The 21386-nt window shown below is 42.4% G+C and overlaps 1 protein-coding gene across 10 annotated transcripts; it reads left to right on the forward strand.

Annotated features, from left to right (window-relative positions):
* Window positions 1–883: 883 nt before the first annotated feature.
* Window positions 884–20764, forward strand: CYP46A1 (cytochrome P450 family 46 subfamily A member 1). Of its 10 annotated transcripts, none has more exons than XR_012159558.1 (16): window positions 884–1283; window positions 5386–5463; window positions 5782–5863; window positions 6503–6576; window positions 7932–8018; window positions 9121–9259; window positions 10337–10447; window positions 11270–11426; window positions 11814–11879; window positions 13320–13392; window positions 13869–13953; window positions 14682–14792; window positions 15125–15213; window positions 15766–15832; window positions 16768–19400; window positions 19549–20764. XR_012159558.1 is itself a non-coding variant. In XM_073349624.1 (16 exons), exons 1-16 carry the CDS (start codon window positions 1156–1158, stop codon window positions 19568–19570), a joined length of 1518 nt encoding a protein of 505 aa, XP_073205725.1. In that variant the 5' UTR covers window positions 884–1155; the 3' UTR covers window positions 19571–20764. The 10 variants fall into 10 exon arrangements, 8 of the variants coding, with proteins under 8 accessions (XP_073205725.1, XP_073205726.1, XP_073205727.1 ...); XM_073349624.1 differs by having other exon boundaries at window positions 16768–16916; XM_073349625.1 differs by having other exon boundaries at window positions 11817–11879; window positions 16768–16916.
* The last annotated feature ends 622 nt before the right edge of the window (window positions 20765–21386 follow it).

Below are 21386 nucleotides of genomic sequence, written 5' to 3' on the forward strand. Positions count from 1 at the left end.
TCTGTGTAGCTCAAAAGCTTGTCTTTCACCAACAGAAATAAAAGTCCAATAAAAGCTATTGCGGTCATTCACCTTGTCATTTTATTTTATCTAGCAAATTCTCGAAAGCTCCACCAGGTGGCAGTTTAATACTTCTGTGTTTAAGAAATGCATAGTTAAGAAAACCAGAAAACCATAGCTCTGCCTTGTAGTGATGTCATGCAATAATCTTAAATGATTCTGATTAAGACATTTTAGTATTTGTGGTCCTAGATGAGTTTACATTTATTTTTAAAGGCACATTATACTTTTCCCCTTTGAGCTTTGCTGTCCAAGATGTGGGAAATGAATGCCCAAAAAGTCAGCCAACATCATAACAACGAAATATCAGGTGACTGTGATGTTTCCCGGTTGCCAACTCTCAGGATTTATCACGAGTTGCACAGTACTGGGTGTTTTTTTCCCTTAACGCCCCAGCTCCTGCAGTCTTGTGAATTGTGCAAAATCTCAGATGTTAATTAAAAAGAAAAAATACATTTCTCCTCTTATGCTTGCGATGAAGAGCTTGTAAACATGACCCGCGTGGGATCTCAGAGTTCACAAATCAGAAGGCAAACACAAAGAACCATATATATATATATATATATGTATATATATATATATATTTGTTTTAAAAAAATCTTGATTTTAGAAATTAAAGCTGTTTTAGGCCAAGCTGGTGATGGGGCGGAAGGGTGTTACTTGTGATTTTTGAACCAGGTTATGTAATCTAAGGGGAGAAAAGTCCAGCGTTTCTTTGTAACACACGAGTTTCACCTCCCTGTGTCCCTTCCGTGGAATTGGCCCTGTGCTGACAGCTCCCTTGGGTGATTATTAACTTTCTGGTTCCCCTCTGGCGAGAAGAGCAGCAAGGCTCCCCCGGGGGGACTCGGGCCGAGTTGGGTACAGGCTGTTACAGACTCCTTGGCTTTGCAGGGCCCAGCCCGGGGAGGCCGAAGAGCCGCGGCCGGACCTGGCCGCTGCCGGGGGAGGCGCGGCAGGGCTGCCTGTCTCTTTAAGCCCAGCCTTGCGGCGCCTTCTGCCTGAAGGGCAGGGCCCCGGCAGGGAGTCGGAAACCCGTCCGGCCGAGCCGAGCGGAGAGGCGGGCGGGGGCTGCCCAGCGATCTAGCCGCGGCTATGGAGGGGCTGGGGGCCCTGCTGCTCCTCTTGCTCTCGCTTTGCCTCCTGGCCTTCGGACTTTACTGCTGCTACGTGCGAGCCATCCACGCGAAGTACGATCACATCCCCGGCGCCCCGAGAGCGAGGTGAGGGGGAGGCCCGCAGCCAGCCCCCGGGGAGGGACAGGGGCTCGGGGGGGGGGGCAAGGATCTTGCTGTTTCAGGCATCTCAATAGCGCCACCCCAGTGCCTGGTCCCCTGGGGTGGCAGGTTCTCCCTTTTCGCCAGCCTGGGTGCATCGGGGCCCATCTGCTGCCCAGCTAATGCCAGCATGGCCCAATGAGGAACTAGGGGAGGGGGCTGCTCTCCCTCCAGGAGGGCTGCCTGTGACCTTGCTGGTATTGCGGAGCAGGCGTGCTGGCCTGACCCGCTTCAGGTGCAGAACTGGCTCCGGCATAGTCAGTGGGAGCTTTGCCATTGACTTGAATGAGGTCAGGATTTCTCCTTTTATGCTGGAGGAGGTAAAAGCCTGTTTAGAGGCACTTTGAATCTTTTACCTGGAGGGTTTGGCTTTGCGTTGCATTTGTAGGATTTGGGCTCTGGCAATCCCGGAGGGGGGGTTGGGATCCATCTCGGGGCTAGCGCACCAGTTACGTTTGAAGCTCTGTTTCTATCAGTACACTGTCTTTAAACTGACCCTGCTGGCCACAACCCCCCCCCCCCCCCCCCCGTGGTCATATCAGGATGTTTGGACCACATCAGCTGACAATAATTTCACCCGCTTCGATACAGCGTAGGCATTCTGGTTTGGCAAAAAACCACGGGTCAACAGATATGGACAGCGGTAAAGAGACGTGAAGCACCAAAGTGGCTTTGCTGCAGCAAGGAGAAACAGCTCATGTAGCGGTATTGAGGCTGCTTATTTCACCTTGGCTTTGGGCCTGTGTGCCCTAGTAAACTGGGGACATACCAGTATGTGAGCAGACACAGTAATTGCATTCTGTTGCATAAGCAGCCAGGCCAGGATATCAGGTTTGGTTGTGTAACTGCAGTTATCATGTCTTTCTGTTCAGAGTCTACACATTAATATTAGGGATATGCCAGCTCTAGTCCTGTTGGTAGTTAGATCAAAATGGCTTTCCAGGCCTGTGGCACCATGTAAGGTAAGTTTTGGCTTGTTTATTTGTCTGTTTCTCCTTAAGGATTTTTGGTTTGATTTTCAGCGATCAGCCCAGGTAGGATCCTTCAGCATAAGGCTTGTGATCTCCATATCCCTTTTTAATTTCCAGCACGGCTGTATTATGCATTCTGTTGACATTTGTGTGGCTCCTAGTATCAGCTTTATTTGGTCTTGATGCCCTCTTGTATACTTTAGAATAGAAATGGTGGGTAAATGGTTTAAGGTGCTCTGAGCCTTCATTTATGAGCACTTTTAAATTAAAACATTCCGCTGAATAGGTGTGAAAGCGATCCTTGCATTGGGGTTTTGTGCCATTTTTCTCACTTGAACGGCTCACAACTTTGGTTATCCCGTCAAAGGCTTATTTCACATGAGGATTCTAAAGGGAAACATGGAAAAATAGATGTCTTTCCAAACGGACATTTTTTGGATAATTGTCACATGCCGATACATCCCAACCTGAGCAAAGGTATCAGCGTGGTACACAATAGGTGTCAGGAATCCAGGAGTTTAATGAGTGTTCTAGTCCCCTTGTAGTCCTTTGATCTGAATCTTTGTTCGTGTGATAAAGGAAACCATTTTTAAGAGCCCAGTCCTATGAGATGCTGAACCCCCTCACACACACAGCTCCAATTGGAGTCAGGGACTTCTGCAAAGAATCCTCTGCACTCCAAGAATCACTGCAGAGCCCTGGAAAACAATGGACTTGAAATGACACAGGGGTGTGAAATGAGGCAGATGTGTGACTCAGGTATGCTGGTTTAGTCATTTAGGGCCACACAGTGCTCTCTGTGTTAATTAGCATGGCACACCGACAGCCTCTAAAAAAATATGCCAGTGGCCTGAGTGAAGAATATATGGTTTGTATTATCTTAGGCCCTGATCCTGCAAACCCTTCTGCACATGCTTAACTTCATGTGTTGAGTCCCACCAAGTGTCCCATTGGAAAAAAAAGCATAAGTGGAAGAAAATATGGTGCTGTCCTTTCCATGGCAGGGTTCGTGGGGGTGGGGGTGGCGAAGTGATCTAGAGTAGGACCATTGGCATGTTCCGTCCCCATCAGCCAGCCACTGGGCCAGAGCATACATAGGGGAAGATTCAGACAGTGGCCTTGCCTGTACTAGACCTTTCTCAAGCACCGGTGCTGCTCAAACAGTGGGAGCATGAGTGTAGACAGGCCATCTTTGCCACCAGTATTCCAACAGCTAGAACTGCTTTAAACACAGCTGGACAATACTGTCTATGGTAAGCTTTGCAGGGCTCTTATCACTGTGGTGAGCCCTTCACACGCTTTTAACATTGTTCTTCTCATACGAATTTTACCAATGGGGAGCTGAGACAGAGCAACAAAGTGACTTGTCTAAGGTGACACAGAATGTTTTTGACAGAGCAGGGAATTGAAACCAGCTGTCATAAGTACTGGGCTAGTGCACTAACCATTTGGCCATCTTTCCTCTGTCATAGTGAATTAAACCACTGGTAGCCAGTGTATACAAGCATTCCCACCATTGTTGCCACCAGTGGCTCTGGCACTGGCGGGCTTGCACTGGTGGGAAATTTGAAGAAAAATATTTGTGGTGAGGACAACGACAGTCAACAAATGAGACATGCACAAGGGGAGTCAGGGCTACAACCTTGCTCCTTTATGCTCAAAACACACAGGTTTCTGATACCTCAGCTAAAGGAGAATTTCTTTAGCTAACCGTTAGCAGGAGGGATCCTGTCCTTTTTGGGCCAGTTACTAGAAGGGAACTCCACTAACTCACACACACAAAGGGTTAAAAGGGTTTGTTGTAAATGGTTGGGTAATTTTGTTAAATGCTTGACATTTTTAAGTAACTAAAAGAATCTAGCATAAAGAAAGGGAACCTGTGGGTTTTTTTTTTTTATCATAACTTGTTTACTTTAACGAGAACAACAGTGCAGCTATCTGTGTCTCATTTGGAAAACTGATCCCCTTAAGCACAGCTTGTTGGCTTTTTGAGAAATTGGAGTAGGAAGCTGCTGAGCCAGATCCTACTTCAGATGTATACAAAGTCAGTGGGAATTCTCAACTCGCCTCTAAAGGAATTGACACATGGGTTTTAAATAAAGCTGATGCATTTGATGGATCAACGCCTTTTATTCGTTTTTGTAATTTCCATATTAGCCAGTACTTTCCCTTCTAATTTTTCCTCTTTATTTCATAATTTGAACAAACCAGAACATGTAGACAGAGAGGGGCCAATTCTAATCATACTTACATCACTGTAACACCACTGACTGAGTTACCATGGTGTAAAGAAGTTCAGAGTTGGGCCCACATGCTCTCTTCTGTACATACAATTGTATAACAACTACAGCATGGATTCAGGAATATTAGACTGAAGGCACTGGGTCCCTTTGTCACTGATGCCAAGACAGTTACCACCTGTAATCCCAAACATCTCAGATTCTTACACAGACAAAAGACTGTCTCATTTTACAGAACAGCAGAGTCTTTGTGCTCAGTCTCTGTTCACAGACCTTCCTACAGAATGCAGAGAACTCTGCAGAACAATTGAGGGAGTCTTGCCTTGTAAACATCTGGGAAGGGGGTGGCGGGGAATGTGTCTTTTAGGAGGGGCTATGGGTTGTGGGTGTGCTTTCTTTAAAGGAAAGAAAATACAAGCAATGCAGACAGCACATCAATGGAAACCAAAACAATGTGACTAAGTTCTACAAAAGCTTACAAGCCACATGAGATCAATGTGTCTAAAAATACACACTCATTAACATGATCTACTCTTGTCCTCAAATGAAGATTTAAAGCACTTTTCAAAGGCAAATAAACGTGATCGCCATTATTACAAATGGAGAAATTGATACGTAAGGTCTAACTTGTGTCAGTTCGCACAGCAAAGTTAATGGCAACGTCCCCAGCCTCATGAAGACCTGCACGTTCTGGGAGCTGAACCAACACATCCTGCCAAGTCCCTTCCAGCCTTTAAATCTATCTCCCATATTTCATTCCGTCCACTTGAGTCCTATGGACAGAGAGGAGTGTTTCAGCCTTAGGATTAGACTAAGATCTAGTTTTGTTTTCTCCAGCTTTTTACTGGGACACCTGCCAATCATCTGGAGGATGCTAAAGAAAAATGAGCTGGCACTTGATCTCTTCATACAATGGTAAGTTGTTATATCTCAATAACTTTTATCTTATTGGACCACACCGCCACCCAGTGTTACACAGGAGAGGGGGACATGCTGGCATCATTAACCCTATATCGCAAATTGGGAAACTGAGGCACAAGGAGAGTAAGTGATTTGCCCAGGGTCACTCAGCAAGTCAGTGACAGAGTCAGGTCTTGCTGTAAGTGCTTTGCCTAGGTGTGACGGTAGCAATGCACATTACACTGTGTTGTGTTCCTTTGAGGGTGTTTTCATTTCACACATGATTGATGTGTTATTTTGCACCATAATTCTTCTCCTTCCTTTCTGGTGTAGGGCAGAGGAGTATGGCCCCATTGTGCGTTTTAATGCTTTTCACAGAGTCTCGCTAATGGTTCTAAGTCCAGAAGGAGTAAAGGTACTGTATAAATCATCTGACTGGAATCATCCTATCCATCTACCCAGCCATCTGTCCTCCTAGAAAATGAAAGGGTGTTTCATTTCATTCAAATGTGCAGTGTTTGGAGTATGAGGTTAGGAGCCAGAGGTTCTAGTTCTTGCTGTACCATTTGACTTTACTGTTGCCTTGATTTAAGCCACTTGTGACATCGCTTTACAGGATAGTGGATGCCCGCAGCACTTACTGCAGTCAATGGGAGCTGCAGGTGCTCAACACTTCCAAAAACTAGTCCACTAACTGCTAGATGCCTCAGTTTCCCCTTCTGAATCATAGGAATAATAGTGATGTGAGATTTGAGCAACTTTTGTAAGGCAGTTTCAGATCCTGGGAGGAAAGGTGTTCTAGGGCTAGGCCTGCAGAGAAGCCTTAAATTCTGTAAGTGTGCAAATGAGGGAGCCAAACCTTCTAAAATAACTCTGGCAGACAAATGTGTTCCTTCCTAATAGTTCACGGGGCAAGTTTGTGTGATTCGTGGAGCCTGTTGCCTGTGGACTTTTGATAAAACAAAGAAAGTATTGAATGCTAGAATGGCTCTTTACAGTCTACTTGGGAAACGAATTGCACTTTATATTTGCTGACTGTGGGATTTCATTTTAGGAGTTCCTGATGATGCCACAGTACCCGAAGGATGGAATAACATATGGCAAACTCTATGCTCTATTTGGCGTGAGGTAGGCCAACTCCAATCAAAAGCATTGTGTGCTTAAAACAAATTTAGAAATGAATAAAACGGGAGGAAGGGATTCAATTTGCTTTGATCGATTCTGGATTTGACTTTAAATTGGGATCTGTGGCTAAACTCCAGTCACAACTGGGCACAAGGCACCCATTATATTAACTTGATGAGACTCAAACAGAATCAAGTGTCTTCCTAGTGGAACAATGGAGAGTACACATGGAAGTCCTTTATCTTTCACATCCCTCCCCTGTGGGATATGCACCTAGCCTCAGAACAGTTGGGCTCCTATGAGTTAAACCCAAAGCAGATGAAACTTTGCACAAGACTATTTTAAAAAATAAATCAATCACTGGTTGCCCTTTACATGATTGAATCATTCCATTGTGCATGGGGGTATTCAGCTGCTGGTTTTCATCAGAGAGGGGGAAATTATCCTGCCCTGCTAGCATGATCTACTGAAACATATAATGAAAAAAGAAAAGGAGTACTTGTGGCACCTTAGAGACTAACCAATTTATTTGAGCATAAGCTTTCGTGAGCTACAGCTCACTTCATTGGATGCATTCAGTGGAAAATACAGTGAGGAGATGTATCTACACACAGAACATGAAAAAATGGGTGTTTATCATACACACTGTAAGGAGAGTGATCACTTAAGATGAGCTATTACCAGCAGGAGAGCGGGGGAGAGGGAGGAAGAAAACCTTTTGTAGTGAACATCTGAGGAACAGTGGGGGGGTGGGGGGAAGGGGAGAATAAACATGGGGAAATATATGTATGATAAACACCCATTTTTTCATGTTCTGTGTGTATATAAATCTCCTCACTGTATTTTCCACTGAATGCATCCGATGAAGTGAGCTGTAGCTCACGAAAGCTTATGCTCAAATAAATTGGTTAGTCTCTAAGGTGCCACAAGTACTCCTTTTCTTTTTGCAAATACAGACTAACACGGCTGCTACTCTGAAACCTGAAACATATAATGTGGACCTTCAGATATGATTATTTATGATTTTGCACGTGGTAGTATCTAGGACCCTTCAGTCATGGATCAAGGTCCAGTTGTGCTAGGCACTCTACAAATCCAGCTGTCTTTTAAAGTCATTTCCTCCTTCAGTGGCATGAGTGGAATAATGTGCTTGGACCAACTTGGTGCTTCCTGAGAAAAGAACATATTTATAATTCGAAATTACAATATATTTCCCTAATATAAAACCGAGTAGGCTAATGAGAGCTCAGGCAGATGCGGAAAGGCTGCTATACATGTGGCTTGAAAGAATTGAAAACTTCATATCAAATCCCTTGCCAGAAACTTTTTCTTTTCCTTAATCCTCATCTTTTTGTTAGATTTTTAGGGAATGGCTTAGTGACTGATCTTAACCATGATCACTGGTACAAGCAACGGAGAATTATGGATCCAGCTTTCAGCCGAACGTAAGGCAAATCTATATCTGAGATTAGCTCCCTATTGTCTCCAGAGGGGAGTTATTAAAATGTGTCAGGTATTTCTCCCCCTTCCCCAGTTACTTTCAATTTAGAAATAACTGCAGTCATTCAATGGATAGTTCTCATTTTATCTAAAGTTTAATGCATTGTTTTTATGGCAACCATAACTTGGCCGTATTGTACGTACAGTAAATAGAGACTAATTTGGTTCTCCCACTTACATCCATATACACTCAATGACACTAGTAGCAGCAGCAGGTTTTGCAGAGCTATCTATCTAGACATCTAGTGATGACACCATATGTCCTATCTGAGTGCCTCTCAAGGATCTAAAGAGTGACTTCAAATACCACTTGACTCCTTTGCTTCCAGTCTTTAGGAGAAACATCTTTAGTATTGTGTAGGGTTTTTGTTTAGTTTTCCTCATGTGTCTGTACTTAAAGGCATTGGCACCGACTCCGTGGGTGCTCTGGGGCTCAGGCACCCATGGAAAAGAAATAGTGGGTGCTTAGCACCCACTAGCCACAGCTGTTTGGCAGCTGGCGGGAGGTGTATGGGGGAGGGTGGAGAGCAATGGGTGGGCAGGGGCCTCGAGAGGGGGCAGAGCAGTGTGGGAAGAGGCAGAGTAGGGGCGGGGCCTCAGAGCGGAGCAAGGGTGGAGCACCCCAGGAAAAACAAAATTCAGTGCCTATGCTCAGAGGGAAAGGTAAGCTAAATCTAGGCATTATGTTTCATTTCAGGTCTGATCCAAAGCCCACTGGAGTCAGTGGGAGTCTTTCCATTGACCTCAGTGGGCTTTGAATCAAGCCCTTTGCTCTGAAAGTGATTCATTCCGTGGTTATTCTTATCTCTGGCAGGATTGAATTCCACAGAAGTAGTGCAAGCAGAATTTAGCTTGTTCTGTTGTGCTTAAGCAAGTGATTATACCAGGTGTTTTCTTTAATTTGGAAAAATGTATGTAACTAGTTTAGGATTTAAAATATCATTTGAAAAATTTTTATTCTCTAAATTTTCCTTTGTAAAATAAGCGAAGATAATTTTTCTCTGAACAAAGATGCCCCATCACTAATATTTTTTTTTAATTATCCAGCTACCTGATTGGTTTGATGGAAACCTTTAATGAAAAAGTAGAGGAGCTGATGGAGAAGCTAGAGGAAAAAGCAGATGGAAAAACTGAAGTGGACATCATGAGCATGATGAGCCGAGTGACTCTGGATGTTCTTGCAAAGGTACAGACTGTCTGACATCCTTTTTTCACTGTAAGTGACAGAAAAGTTATAGTGCAGATACCTAGACCAAAATCAAGGGGCTGTAGCTATGAAACAGAAAACTTTCCCCTGAATGCCAGTCTAATTCAGGGTGAGAATGTACCACCCCTACACAGGTAGAGTAGTAGCGTACTCCATAACTAGACCCACTGACATCAGTATGGAGTAAGATAACTACTCGCGGAATAAGTTACCACTCAACCTGCCCAAGGGTGGTAGAATCTGATCTGCAGTAAGGGACAGAGGGGAAACATTTTCAAAAGTGTTTTACGTCCCACTTTAGAAGCCCCTAAGTGACTTATGTGCTTTGGAAATAGGACTTCGGCATGTTTTGAAAATTTTGCTCAGGGGCTGTTACCCTCAGGCTGTGTGTACTGTGCAATTGGAGGTGCGATTTGCACCTCATGTAGCCATACCAGTGCTAGCTTTCATCTAGCTAGCACGCTAAAAGTAGCAGGAATTCAGTGTGGACTAGCAGCATGAGTGCATACCCAGAGTCCCAGATGGGCTTGTACAGCCCATGCTGAAGCCTACGTTGCCGTTTTTGGTGTACTAACTTTGGTGTACCTAAGCTGCAGATCACGCCTGCAGTGTAGACATAGCCTGAGAGCTCTCCAGGTCTGTGTCTTCTTCTCCCTCTCCTCCAATCTCAAAGGAACATGTCAGTGTTTAATTCATATGTGTGTGTGTATAGTGTTTCATGGCCATTATGCATCAACAAAAACTTGCCATGGCTGCACCCTCTCTGCAGGAGTCAGCAAGAGGTTGGTAGAAGGGAGCAGTAAATGACTACCCCCGTTGGGTAAGTAGTGTGACACAGAGCGGTGTCTCTGAGCCTCTCTCTCTCCCAGGGGCTGCTTCTGGGCTTTAGATACCACCCTTTGCTCAGGGCTGTGTCTAAAGGTAGAATGTAACCCTTAGGTACTAGCATGATATAGGAACAGGGCATGGGTCTATTCATGTGTTTTTTAATTATAGATGCAATAAGCAGAAGGGTTTAATCAGCAAATAGCTGCCTCTTTCTCTCAATATCCTCAGGTGGCCTTTGGCATAGAATTAAACACACTGCAGGATGATCAGACACCTTTCCCACATGCCGTGTCCATGGTCATGAAAGGAATGAACGAGATACGTGTCCCATTTGTGCAGGTCCGTACACATCTCACTTAAGTTAATGCTCTCTTCAGAGTGAAGCTGTAGTCACTGCATGCATATTGACTGGTGAGCACAGTGGGCTGGGGTTGTGTGTTTTGGCCCTTTCGCAATAGAAAAAGGATCAACAGATTGAAATGGTTCCTGTGTCTTTCTTTTCTTCTCTCTTTGAAATAAAATTTCAGTAGCAATTTAAGAAACTCATGCACTGAACAAAATATTTTCTTATCTTCTCTCTCTCTCTCTCTCTGAATAGAAACATAAATGTATCTGAAAAAAGGATCATGGTCTTTACTAGAGCTGGTTAGAAAAAGGGTTTTCTTCCTGTGAACGTGTTTTTTTTTTTTTTTAAGCAAAAATTCATATACCAAAACTTTTCAACTGAAAACCGAAATATTTTGATTTGAAAATGCTGCCACAGTGTCTCATGGGAGTTGTAGTTCAGATGGCTTGTGCTCCCATTTGCCTCTATAGGTCAGACACCCTGGTTAGACTACATCTCCCATGATGCAGGAGAGGGTGCATTTTGATACTTCCTGGGAGTCCTTGGCCATGGTGCATGAGGCAGCTGAACTGAATTACAGCTGCTGTGAGGTGCTACGGCAGCATATCCAAATTGAAATATTTCAGTGTTCAAGCATTTGGTCTTTCAACACAAAAATCTAATTTTTCCATGGAGAACAAATATTTTTTAGCAAAAAATTTCATTTAATCAAACCCAGTTTTTTATTTAAAACAGTTTTGACCAGCCCTAGTCTCTACACCTCTTTGGTTTATTCTGCAAAGCTAGTAAAATGACCAAGTGCATTTTATATTCAGTACATGCCAGGAAAACAAAAATTGATAAAGGAGGTCCGGGAAAGTGTGAGACTGCTGCGCCGTGTAGGAAAGGAATGCATTGAGCAGAGGCAAGAGGCCATCCAGAATGGGGAGGAAGTCCCACAAGATATTCTTACACAGATCCTGAAAGGGGATGGTAGGAAACTCAACTTTCTCTGATTTCATTATTCTGTGAGTTGTTTTGCAGGGTTAAACAGTGGATCCAAACACACCCAAAATTTGGGGATTCACTTCTGGATCTGAACTTTGAATTACAGACCTTTCTAACATGTTCAGGAATGTTTCTTTCAAGCTGAAGATCCAAACAAGGGTTTGTTTACAAGTGGGACCTTGTCCTGGAGATTTTGCCCCTTTCTGAGTTTAACATATACCTCTTTTTACATTTGGAATCAGAACTTGGGTTCCAGGTCACCACTGAGCCTCCCCATCCCTTCTAGCCCCCCTCCCTCCCACCCCCATTGTCCCCAAAATGTTGTTAAAGGGGCAAAGTGAACTTTTATAACTACTTTGTTTCCTATCCCAGCAGCTCAGGAGGAGACTAGAGATGATGAAACTATTCTGGATAACTTTGTCACTTTCTTCATTGCTGGTTTGTATGATAGTTACTTTATTACTCTGACACATAATGTGGGAAGCTATTGAAAAGAGTACACGTTCCCAGGGTGTCTACCATGAGAGTTACTAAGGGCTTGATTCTCTCTCTGACACAGGTGTAGGTCAGGAGTAACTCCATTGCAAGTTATAGTGGTGTAAAACCAGTTTGAGTGAGATCTGGAGTGAGAAATAAGAAAATGACGTTTAACCCTCCCACTCATCAGATAAACATAAGCAAAGACTATCTGGACCAGTGGCTCCCAAACGGTGGTCCACAGAGCAGCACTTGATGGTGGTCTGCAAAGAGCTGGTTAGTCTCATGATGCTGTCTCCTCCCCTAGATCTCATTGAAAGCAGCTAAAAGACATTAAGGGAAATGTGGTCTAAATGCAATCCCTATAAAGTGGGGGCACACTGTGTTGAAAAAAATGTACTCGAAGAATAGTTATCCATGGTTTTCTATCAAACTGGGAGGACACATCTAATGGGGTCCTTCAGGGGTCTGTTCTTCATCCAAAACTAGTCAATATTTTCATTAATGACTTGGATAATGGAGTGGAGAGTGTGCTTATAAAATTAAGAATGATGCCAAGCTGGGGGGTATTGCTAGCACTTTGGAGGACAGGATTAGAATTCAAAAAGACCTTGACAAATTGGTCTGGAATCAACCAGATGCAAATCAATAAAGACAAGTGCAAAATTACTACACATAGGAAGGCAAAATCAAATGCACAAACACACAACAGGGAGTAACTGGCTAGGAAGTAGTACTGCTGAAAAGGGCTCTGGGGCTTCTAGTCGATCACAGATTAAATGTGAGACAACAGTGTTATAAGGCTAATATCATTCTGGGATGTAATAATAGGAGTGCCTTATGTAAGACACGGAAGGTAATTGTTCTGCTGTACTCATCACGGATGTGGCGTAGTGTGTCCAGTTCTGGGCACCATACTTCTGGAAAGATATGGACAAATTGAAGAGTCCAGAAAAGAGCAACAAATATGGTAAAAGGTTTGGTAAACCTGAACTATGGGGAAGATTTAAAACTTGGTATGTGTATTCTTGAGAGAAAAGATTGAGGGGGGACCTGATACTCTTCAGAAATGTTAAGGACTGTTTTAAAGAAGATGGAGATCTGTTCTTCTCCGTATCCACTGAAAGTAGGACAAGAAATAATAGGCTTGATCTGCAGCTTAATCTGTTTGCGGTTTTTATTGTTGAAGGCCTCTTACATGCATATTTCAACATTTATATGATTTCATTCATTTATTGCCTAGCACAGTATTAAAATTAAGCATTTGGGGCTTTTGTTTTTTTTAAGAGGCCTCAATCTGGCCTCTGGTTTTGTGGTCACAGTTGTATTGGTACCATTAATTTTGTATAGAATAGTAATTTTTTCAGTGTTGCTTTTTAAATAGATTCTCAATATTTTTAGGTCATGAGACAACTGCTAATCAGTTATCATTTACAATAATGGAACTGGGACGGCAACCTGAAATACTAGAAAGGTATGTACACTCCACGCTTAGTTTGCCAGGACAGCTCTCTGACTCTTGTGCCCCATAATAATTATAAGGACTATTAAATAACCAGTATTTATTCATAATAAATCCTAACCTGTGTTCCAAAATAAATAATATTTAATGCAATTTCACACTTGTAAAATAAAAAACATGGAACTGAGATTTTTCAATTCTATTTAAGTAATTTATTTAGAAGCCTTTATACAAAGCCGGTCTGGTCTGCAGATGGGATTTATCACATTTGATTGTATTATGCTTTATGAATACTGCCGTGGTACTGATCCTGGAATATTTGCTCAGGCAGTCAGCCTTTGGAATCAATAGGCATTTTGTCTGAGGGAGGAAGGCAAGGTCAGGCTCAATATTAGGACAGTTTAAAAAAAAAAAAAAAAAGAGCGTTCACCTGGCCTAGCAGGAAATGGATGTCGGTAACTACAGCTTCTCCTTCATTATACCTCTAGACTTCATGCTGAAGTGGATGAGGTTATTGGAGCCAAGAGGGACATTGACTATGAAGATCTTGGGAAGCTGGAGTACTTGTCACAGGTACAGTAGGAGAATGAGGCCAAAGGGCAGTTGGCGTTGTTTTGCAGCACTTTTGCCATGTCATAGCACAGCCATTAGGGGACTCTGAACTGGTTTTGTTTTATACAATCAAAAGGAATGATCAGTTCTGACAGTGTTTGTCCTAGCTATTCTGAGCTTTCAGGGTAGCATAACCTTGGGAGAAAAGATGTTCTTGGGTTTTCACTCTGAAATGGCACAGAAATCCTTGCCTGCTTAGTTTAATTATTATCAGAGCATAGAACTAGGTTTCTCATTCACTATATGTTTCAAGTGAATCTCTGCCATTATTTTGACAACATGGGTTTGTAGTCTGGAACTCCACCCCAGAGAGTCTGACTTGGGGTGACTGACCTGGTTTCAGAGCCTGAGCTCCAACCTGAGTAGTAATAGACTTTATACTGCTATTTTTAGCACTGTGGTGCAAACCCCACAAGCCCAAGGCAGTTGACCTGGGCTCTTTGTCTAGCTGCTGTGGTTTTTTTTTTCACAGTGTTCTCCTTATACACAAGGCAGTAAGAAGGGCAGAAGTATATGTATTTAGCTGTCCTGCCTTGCTAGCCATCAGCTTCTCTAGCTACAGCCTTACTTATATTGTTCACCCTCCAGATCAATGACCTGATTGGAAAGGCTATGGGGGAAGAATTGACATAATCTCTCTTCTCCCCATGTTGTAATAATTAACTCTTTGTTCCTCTGTGCTGACACAGGTTCTCAAAGAATCCCTCCGATTATACCCTCCTGTTTCAGGGACCATACGTTGGACAGGAAAGGAAAATATCATTGAAGGCATCAGAATTCCAGCAAACACTACTCTCTTTGTGAGTTTGATGGCTGCATCCAAAACGTATCAGGTTATAGGTCCACACACAATGGAGTTAGACACTGCAGAGCCAGAATTCCCTGTTGGCATAGTTCATTGACTTCAGGGGAATTACGGCAGCAGAGAATTGGGCACTGAAGACCAAAAGAGTAAGGTGTGAATCGGGCTTTTGGACCCAGTTTGTGGCAGTACGTCAGATCCAGTGATGGGGAGGGTGATGCAAAGTGTTTAGTTAGAGACAAACAGAATTATTTTTGTCCTTGTGAGCCATCAGAGAGGCTCTAGTAGTGTGCATCTCATAAATAATGCAAACACACATTTTATTGGCAGTTCAGCACATATGTCATGGGAAGGCTGGAAAAGTTTTTCAAGGACCCACTGACCTTTAATCCTGACCGATTTAGCAAAGATGCACCAAAGTGAGTATATTTTACTACCATGTTACCAAAACGTACTGAGTAACCATTATGGTAAGAGCTTTAACAGGGAAAATATGTTTATTATTGTAGCTTTATGCTCAGATGCAAATCCAAGCATTATTATTATTAATAATAATAATTTTGTGTTTTATACAGCAGGTTTTTATCTGCAGTTCTCAAAGCACTTTACAAAGGAGGGTATTATTATTATTTATTATTAACATTTAGACTGGAGTAGCACCCAAAGGCCAAATCAGATTGGGGCCCATTGCATTGGGCACTGTCCAAATATATAATGAATGACCGTCCCTGCCCCCAAGAGTTTACAGTGTCATTTCCCCCATATAACAGGAAATGGGCACAAAGACGTATGATGCTATTCTGCTGTTAGGTTAGGAAGATGGTGCCTTAATGAGTCAGAGGTGTAAAGAAGTTATTGCTAAGCAATTAAAATTACAGTTGTGATGAAATATTTGACTTATAAACCAGCATCTCTCATCCCAGTGCAGCCATCAGAATAAATGTTGTAAAAAAATTTTTTTTTCCTCATAGGCCATATTTTACCTATTTTCCATTTTCTTTGGGACCCCGTTCCTGTATTGGACAGATATTTTCACAGGTACGCAGGCTTCTGAAGTTTTGGTGTATCCCACCTTTTTCATAGATTCCAAGGCTGGAAGGACCATTGTGATCATCTAGTCTTACCTCCTGTATAGCACAGACCATAGAACTTCCCCAGAATAATTCCTGGTCAGTGATGGAGAATCCCCCACAACCCTTGGTAAATTGTTCTAATGGTTAATCACGTTCACCATTACAAATTTATGCCTTATTTCCAATCTGAATTTGTCTAGCTTCAACTTCCAGCCATGGGATCGTGTCAGACCTTTCTCTAATAGTTTGAAGAGCTCATTATTAAATATTTGTTCCCCGTGCAGTCAGATCACCCATTAAACTTCTCTTTGTTAAGCTAACAAATTTTAACTGTTGCTTCATTGGTACATGCTGTGCCATGTTGCTGAAGCAATAGGCAACCAGACAGGCCCAAAGGCATAGAGGCAAAGCTACTGACCTGGCTTCTTCCCCTTAGAGCTGGGCTCCCCAAGGCTGTCGTGATGCACATTTGTGGACAGTGCAGGGAAGCTGGCCTTGCTGTTTTGTTCCCTGCTCTGTAGCTCTTGTGTGGAATCTTCTGTTTTTCCAGTTTCCCATGCTGCTAATGGGGCTCATCTAAATGCAGTTATACCTGCGCTGGCAATCCTCTTATTAAAGTGGATTGATCCGTACCCTCGTCTCCAAGTAAGACCTAGAACTTAAACCAACAGACATATCTTTGTGTCTGTAATGTATCTCCAATTCGGGAACACTGCAGGTGACTGAGGAACACCCCTCACAGGGGAAGCTCTTTCCCTAATGGAGTTACAATAATACCGTAGCTTGTATCGTTTTAAATCTCTGTATTTTACAGAATTGCCCAGTGTCTTCAATTTAAATCTCTTCAGCCAAAGCAATATTTGCATCTGCTGATTTCGAGTTTTCTTTTCTCCTTAACAGATGGAGGCTAAAGTGGTGATGGCAAAGCTGCTTCAGAGGTTTGAATTTCAGCTGGTGCCAGGGCAGAGCTTTACAATTATGGATACAGGAACCTTTAGACCAAAAGACGGCGTAGTGTGCATATTGAAACCACGGATCATTACAAAAAGGTCCCAAAAATAATGGGAGTGGGGAGCAATGGAGTCAAATGGTGGTGGAGTTTCCCCACGGATTTTAGAGATTTTTGCAATCACTTTTGAGGGGTGCTATTTAGAAAATGTTGTTAGCCCACCCCGTAATTACTGTGGAGAAGTTTAGGAGTTTCAGTGTGAATGTTTATTTGAATCTTGTTGATCTGGAAGCTTTGCAAAAAGCAGACTTTTAATCCGGTACCGCTTGGTTCTCATCAGACTTGGAAAAACCACAAGAATATCATCTCTCACTCTGCTACATATGATGACAAACAAACCTAAAGCCAAATCCTGGTCCAGATTTTTCACTGATTTCAGTGGAACCATTGGGCATAAGTTCAGAAGCACATGAGCACTTAAACAATGAATCAAACACTTGGTTGAATTGTACAGCAGTTTTGGTTTGAGTTTGGGGGTAAAAGTTTGAGTTCATTCTTATTGCACCCAAATCATTTCCCACATCCATGCTGTAAACTGCAATAGTACATGTTATCTTTGCTGTGAATATGATTCAGCATATGAAAACTAATGGCAGGGGAGGGGATCAGAAGCTACATCTATTGTCTATCCTAGATCTGTGAAAATACTGGATTTTCTGGTTCATTGGCAATTCCAAAATACCGATAGATTAAAATAATTGTTTCAGAATGAGCAAAAAATGAATTTTTTACAAAAAATTTTTGGCAACTCAAAAAAGTTTAAAAAAAAATTGGATTGAACAAAATGTTTTGATTTCAAGCTTTTTTTATGTTTTTAAGTGTTTGGTTTTTAATAAAATGAAGGTAAATTTCTAAATGAAAAGTTTTGAACCAAAACATTGAAACGTTTCGTTTTGAAAATTTCAATATAGCATTTCAGTTTTTTGTGAACTTTCTTTTTAGGGTTTTTTTCAGCCAAAGTAATTGGACAAAACTGCCATGAATTTGTAAAACATTTTGGTATTGCTCACTTGGCATTTTTGCCAAAAAATGTGCCAATATCTAGTCTTTCCTCCTTTCTTGTCTGTCTCTCACTCTGTCTTTCACACTGTCCTTCTCTCCAATCCCAGTCCATGTTGCTCAGTGAACACACAGTGGAAGCAAAAGTTGTGCTGTGTCTTAGCATTACCATGTCCTACTTCTACAACTGACATTAGCTAGATTGTAATATGACAATGCTCCATGCCTGACAAAGCACTCAGCTGGATTAGCTTCCAAATGGCCTATCTCAATTAAAGGAAGAACTACTTGGGAAAACGCTACTGTTTAGAAATAGATGGTAATTAATAGATGATGGGGAACATGACCTTGTCTTGGATAAAAGGGAGTTCAGGATAATTGGAGCTGAACTGTGTTCTTTATCTCTTCCAATTAAGATGGGCAGAAGACAAGCTGTGATGTGGTACAGCATCCATCTGTTCCTGTAGGGCCAGATTGTAATGCCCCTTACACTGAGTTCCCATTGACTTCAGTGGGACAGCTCATGTGCTAAGGTACTATTCAGCATAAATAAGGGCATGATAATCTGCTCTATCGCATTGATGCTATCACTCCGACAGCATTACTGTCTTTGGTAATGTCCTACGGTACACATGCAGTCAGGTATAAGGCCCTGCAGTTGCACTTGCTCAGTCACCTGCCAGCCTAATGAGCACAGCTGGGATGCATCCACTAGACCACGTGATGGATTGCCCCACCTGGTTGGCTGAGCAAGCTAGCAGGCTTGCTCTTCAGCCCAACGGCAGCAATTCACTGGCTGCTCAATGCATGTGCCTGTGGTTATGCTCTGTTTCTGTGTTCAGGTTGCTCCAAGCCCTGCTTCTGCATTGCTCCTCCCTGACAAATAAAGGGACTCTATCTTTCTCTCCAAGTATATTGCTGGAGGTTAATATGGGATTGAGCCAGATGCCTTTTTTCTTAAAGGCCAGCTGGGGACATTGCAGAGGTCTGGATGCCCTATCGGATGAGGGTTGTTGTGATAATTGGGCCTACAAAGATACCCTAATTGTGACCTCAACTGTGAAAAGTGAATAACAGTTCATAGAAGTGACGCAATAGCCAATAATGTTGACGGGAAAAGGTGAAAAAGATGGAATTAGTCTAAACAAAAAGGCCTAGTAGTATACTCCAAGAATTGCGTTAAGATCATGCCTGATAAACAAGAACAGTGTGAGACTGGAAGTCAATGAACCAAAATTGGTGTGTTGGAAATTAGGCCTAATTTGTGGACAAAATATGAGGGGATGGGCGATTCCGCCTAATGATCCTCAAAAAGAGACTTTGAGTGGGAAAGGCTACTGGGCTGCTGGCTGACTGAAAGACAAGAGAAGGAACAAGCTTCTCTTCACAGTTGCCACCTCAACCATCTCCACGGCCCTGAACTTTCTCTCTCTAATCCTGAAAGATGTCTTGAGCAGACTGAGCCAGAGAGAATGAACCAGTTGACATCACCAGTTTCAGCTAAATCCCATATGCCACCTAAGAGGTGAGACTTTGACCTTTGTGTGTTTCTTCCCCACCTTCAACAACAACTCCAGCCGAATGCAACTAACTTCTCTCCCTCCCCAAAGGACATTTTTTACCATCTTTGATACCATCTAAGACTGTGGTTTTTAACCTTTTTTCTTTTGCAGACCCCTAAAAAATTTCAAATGAGGGTGCAGACTAGTTTGGAAATCTTCGACATAGTATGCAGACCCATCAGGGATCCACAGACCACAGGTTGAAAACCACTGTTTTATGGAACAACAGCCTTTCACAGACCCCTTAGACATAGTTTGTGGACCCCAGATTGAAACCACTGATCTACGAGACTGTCAAACAAGGGAAGGAGTTCCTTTGAAAAGGAAACAAGGGATGTTATTAAAATGAAAGCCTTACTTAATACTTTTCAAATGATTTAACTGTTCTTCCTTCTTTTCTATATCTTTAATTAAAGACTAAAATTATGTTCAATGATGATGTGTTTTCCATGGTATTTGTAGTCCATAGGGCTAACCTGCTAGGTTGCTATATTATATATCCTGTCTTTATTGGCTGGTTTGATTATATTATTATGGCTTATATTTTTGTACTGGATAATTTTTGTAAACATTACATCATTATATTTGGCTGTAATGCAGGAACCTGGGTCCTGTATTATTAACTAGAGCAAATTTGCATGAGTGTTTGTAACCTGTGGCATAGATAAATGGCCTACCGGTTATCCTTTTAGACTTTGGGAAACTGAATGTGTTTACCAATTCTGGAACATACTAATAACAACAAGGTGCACCACAAGAACATGGAAGTAACGGTTCAGGCCAAAGGTAACAGGATATCAGATAATGGGCATTAATATGTATGAGTAAGGTAGAATAAGTGTACCCTAAGATTATGGGGGTGAGGAAATGTGATTTGGGCATGGAAGATTGGGCACTGACATGAATATTCAGGATAGTGCCAAGACTCTATAAGAGGGCAAACCACCATATGGAAATTATTCTTTTAGATCTTTAGTTCCCCTTTGTTTAGCTACCAGCTTATTTTTTGCAGTAAAACTTAGTTACTCAACACTGACTCTGCTCTCCACCATCTCGGCATTGAGGAACTTGGACCATTAGACTCATCTAGCATGCCAGAGGCGAGGCTGGTCCTGTGTCTCTTATCACCAGGTCTACAAGAAGGGTGTTAATATGCTAGTTTAATTCGCATTTGTGAGGAATGTTACCATGGGTACTATTAGAATGTTATTATTTCTTTTTAATTCTGAGGTCTGGAGCTTTAATGACTTTTTCCTTTAATAAAAATCTCTGCTTTGTTCTCAGCATGAGTGTTCTTGCCACTCACCCTGAGGGTCCTTACAAAATATTGAACTCTCTGTGTTGAATTCTGTAGCCTGATTTCAGGACAAGAACCTGATTATCTTCTGTTCAGATAATTGGTGAGCCTGTATCAGGTTAGCATATTAAGCAGGTTGAAGTTTCTGTATACCAAACCTTGTCTAACACTCTTTAATGTTGGACATTTTCAGGGTCACATTGACACCTTTGGCTCTTTGGGCCTATATATTCCATCTAAATTAATAGCACAGGTGTCTGTCGCTAAGAACCTGTTGAAGAGTCGGAAAGCCTCGGAGGTAGAGGAGTTATGGAACCATCAGGGAGCCCATGGAAGGAGCTGATAGACCTGTGGATACCTTGCCAAACAACAGCACAAACTAGGGTGACCAGATGTCCTGATTTTATAGGGACAGTCCCAATTGTTGCCTCTTTTTCTCACATAGGCATCTATTACCTCCCACCTCCTGTCCCGATTTTTGACACTTGCAATCTGGTCAGCCTAGCGCAAACATTTCCAGAGTATGAGCTGTCCTTACAACCATGATAAACCCCAGAGGCTGCTAGTCCCGAGCTTATTAGCACCTATCCAATTTTTCACACAAAACTCAAAATGAAAGAAAAAGCAAGAAAAGTGTCCCAATACAGGGAAA

Source organism: Lepidochelys kempii, chromosome 6 (assembly GCF_965140285.1).
Source record: "Lepidochelys kempii isolate rLepKem1 chromosome 6, rLepKem1.hap1, whole genome shotgun sequence".
Taxonomy (NCBI): domain Eukaryota; kingdom Metazoa; phylum Chordata; order Testudines; family Cheloniidae; genus Lepidochelys; species Lepidochelys kempii.

Excerpts from the sequence above, each read along its gene's own strand:
- CYP46A1 (XM_073349624.1), top strand. The coding sequence starts at position 1,156 with ATGGAGGGGCTGGGGGCCCTGCTGCTCCTCTTGCTCTCGCTTTGCCTC. Across the intron at positions 5,864-6,502 it reads TAAGTCCAGAAGGAGTAAAG|GAGTTCCTGATGATGCCACA; the intron begins GTACTGTATAAA and ends ATTTCATTTTAG. Across the intron at positions 15,214-15,765 it reads TTTAGCAAAGATGCACCAAA|GCCATATTTTACCTATTTTC; the intron begins GTGAGTATATTT and ends TTTTCCTCATAG.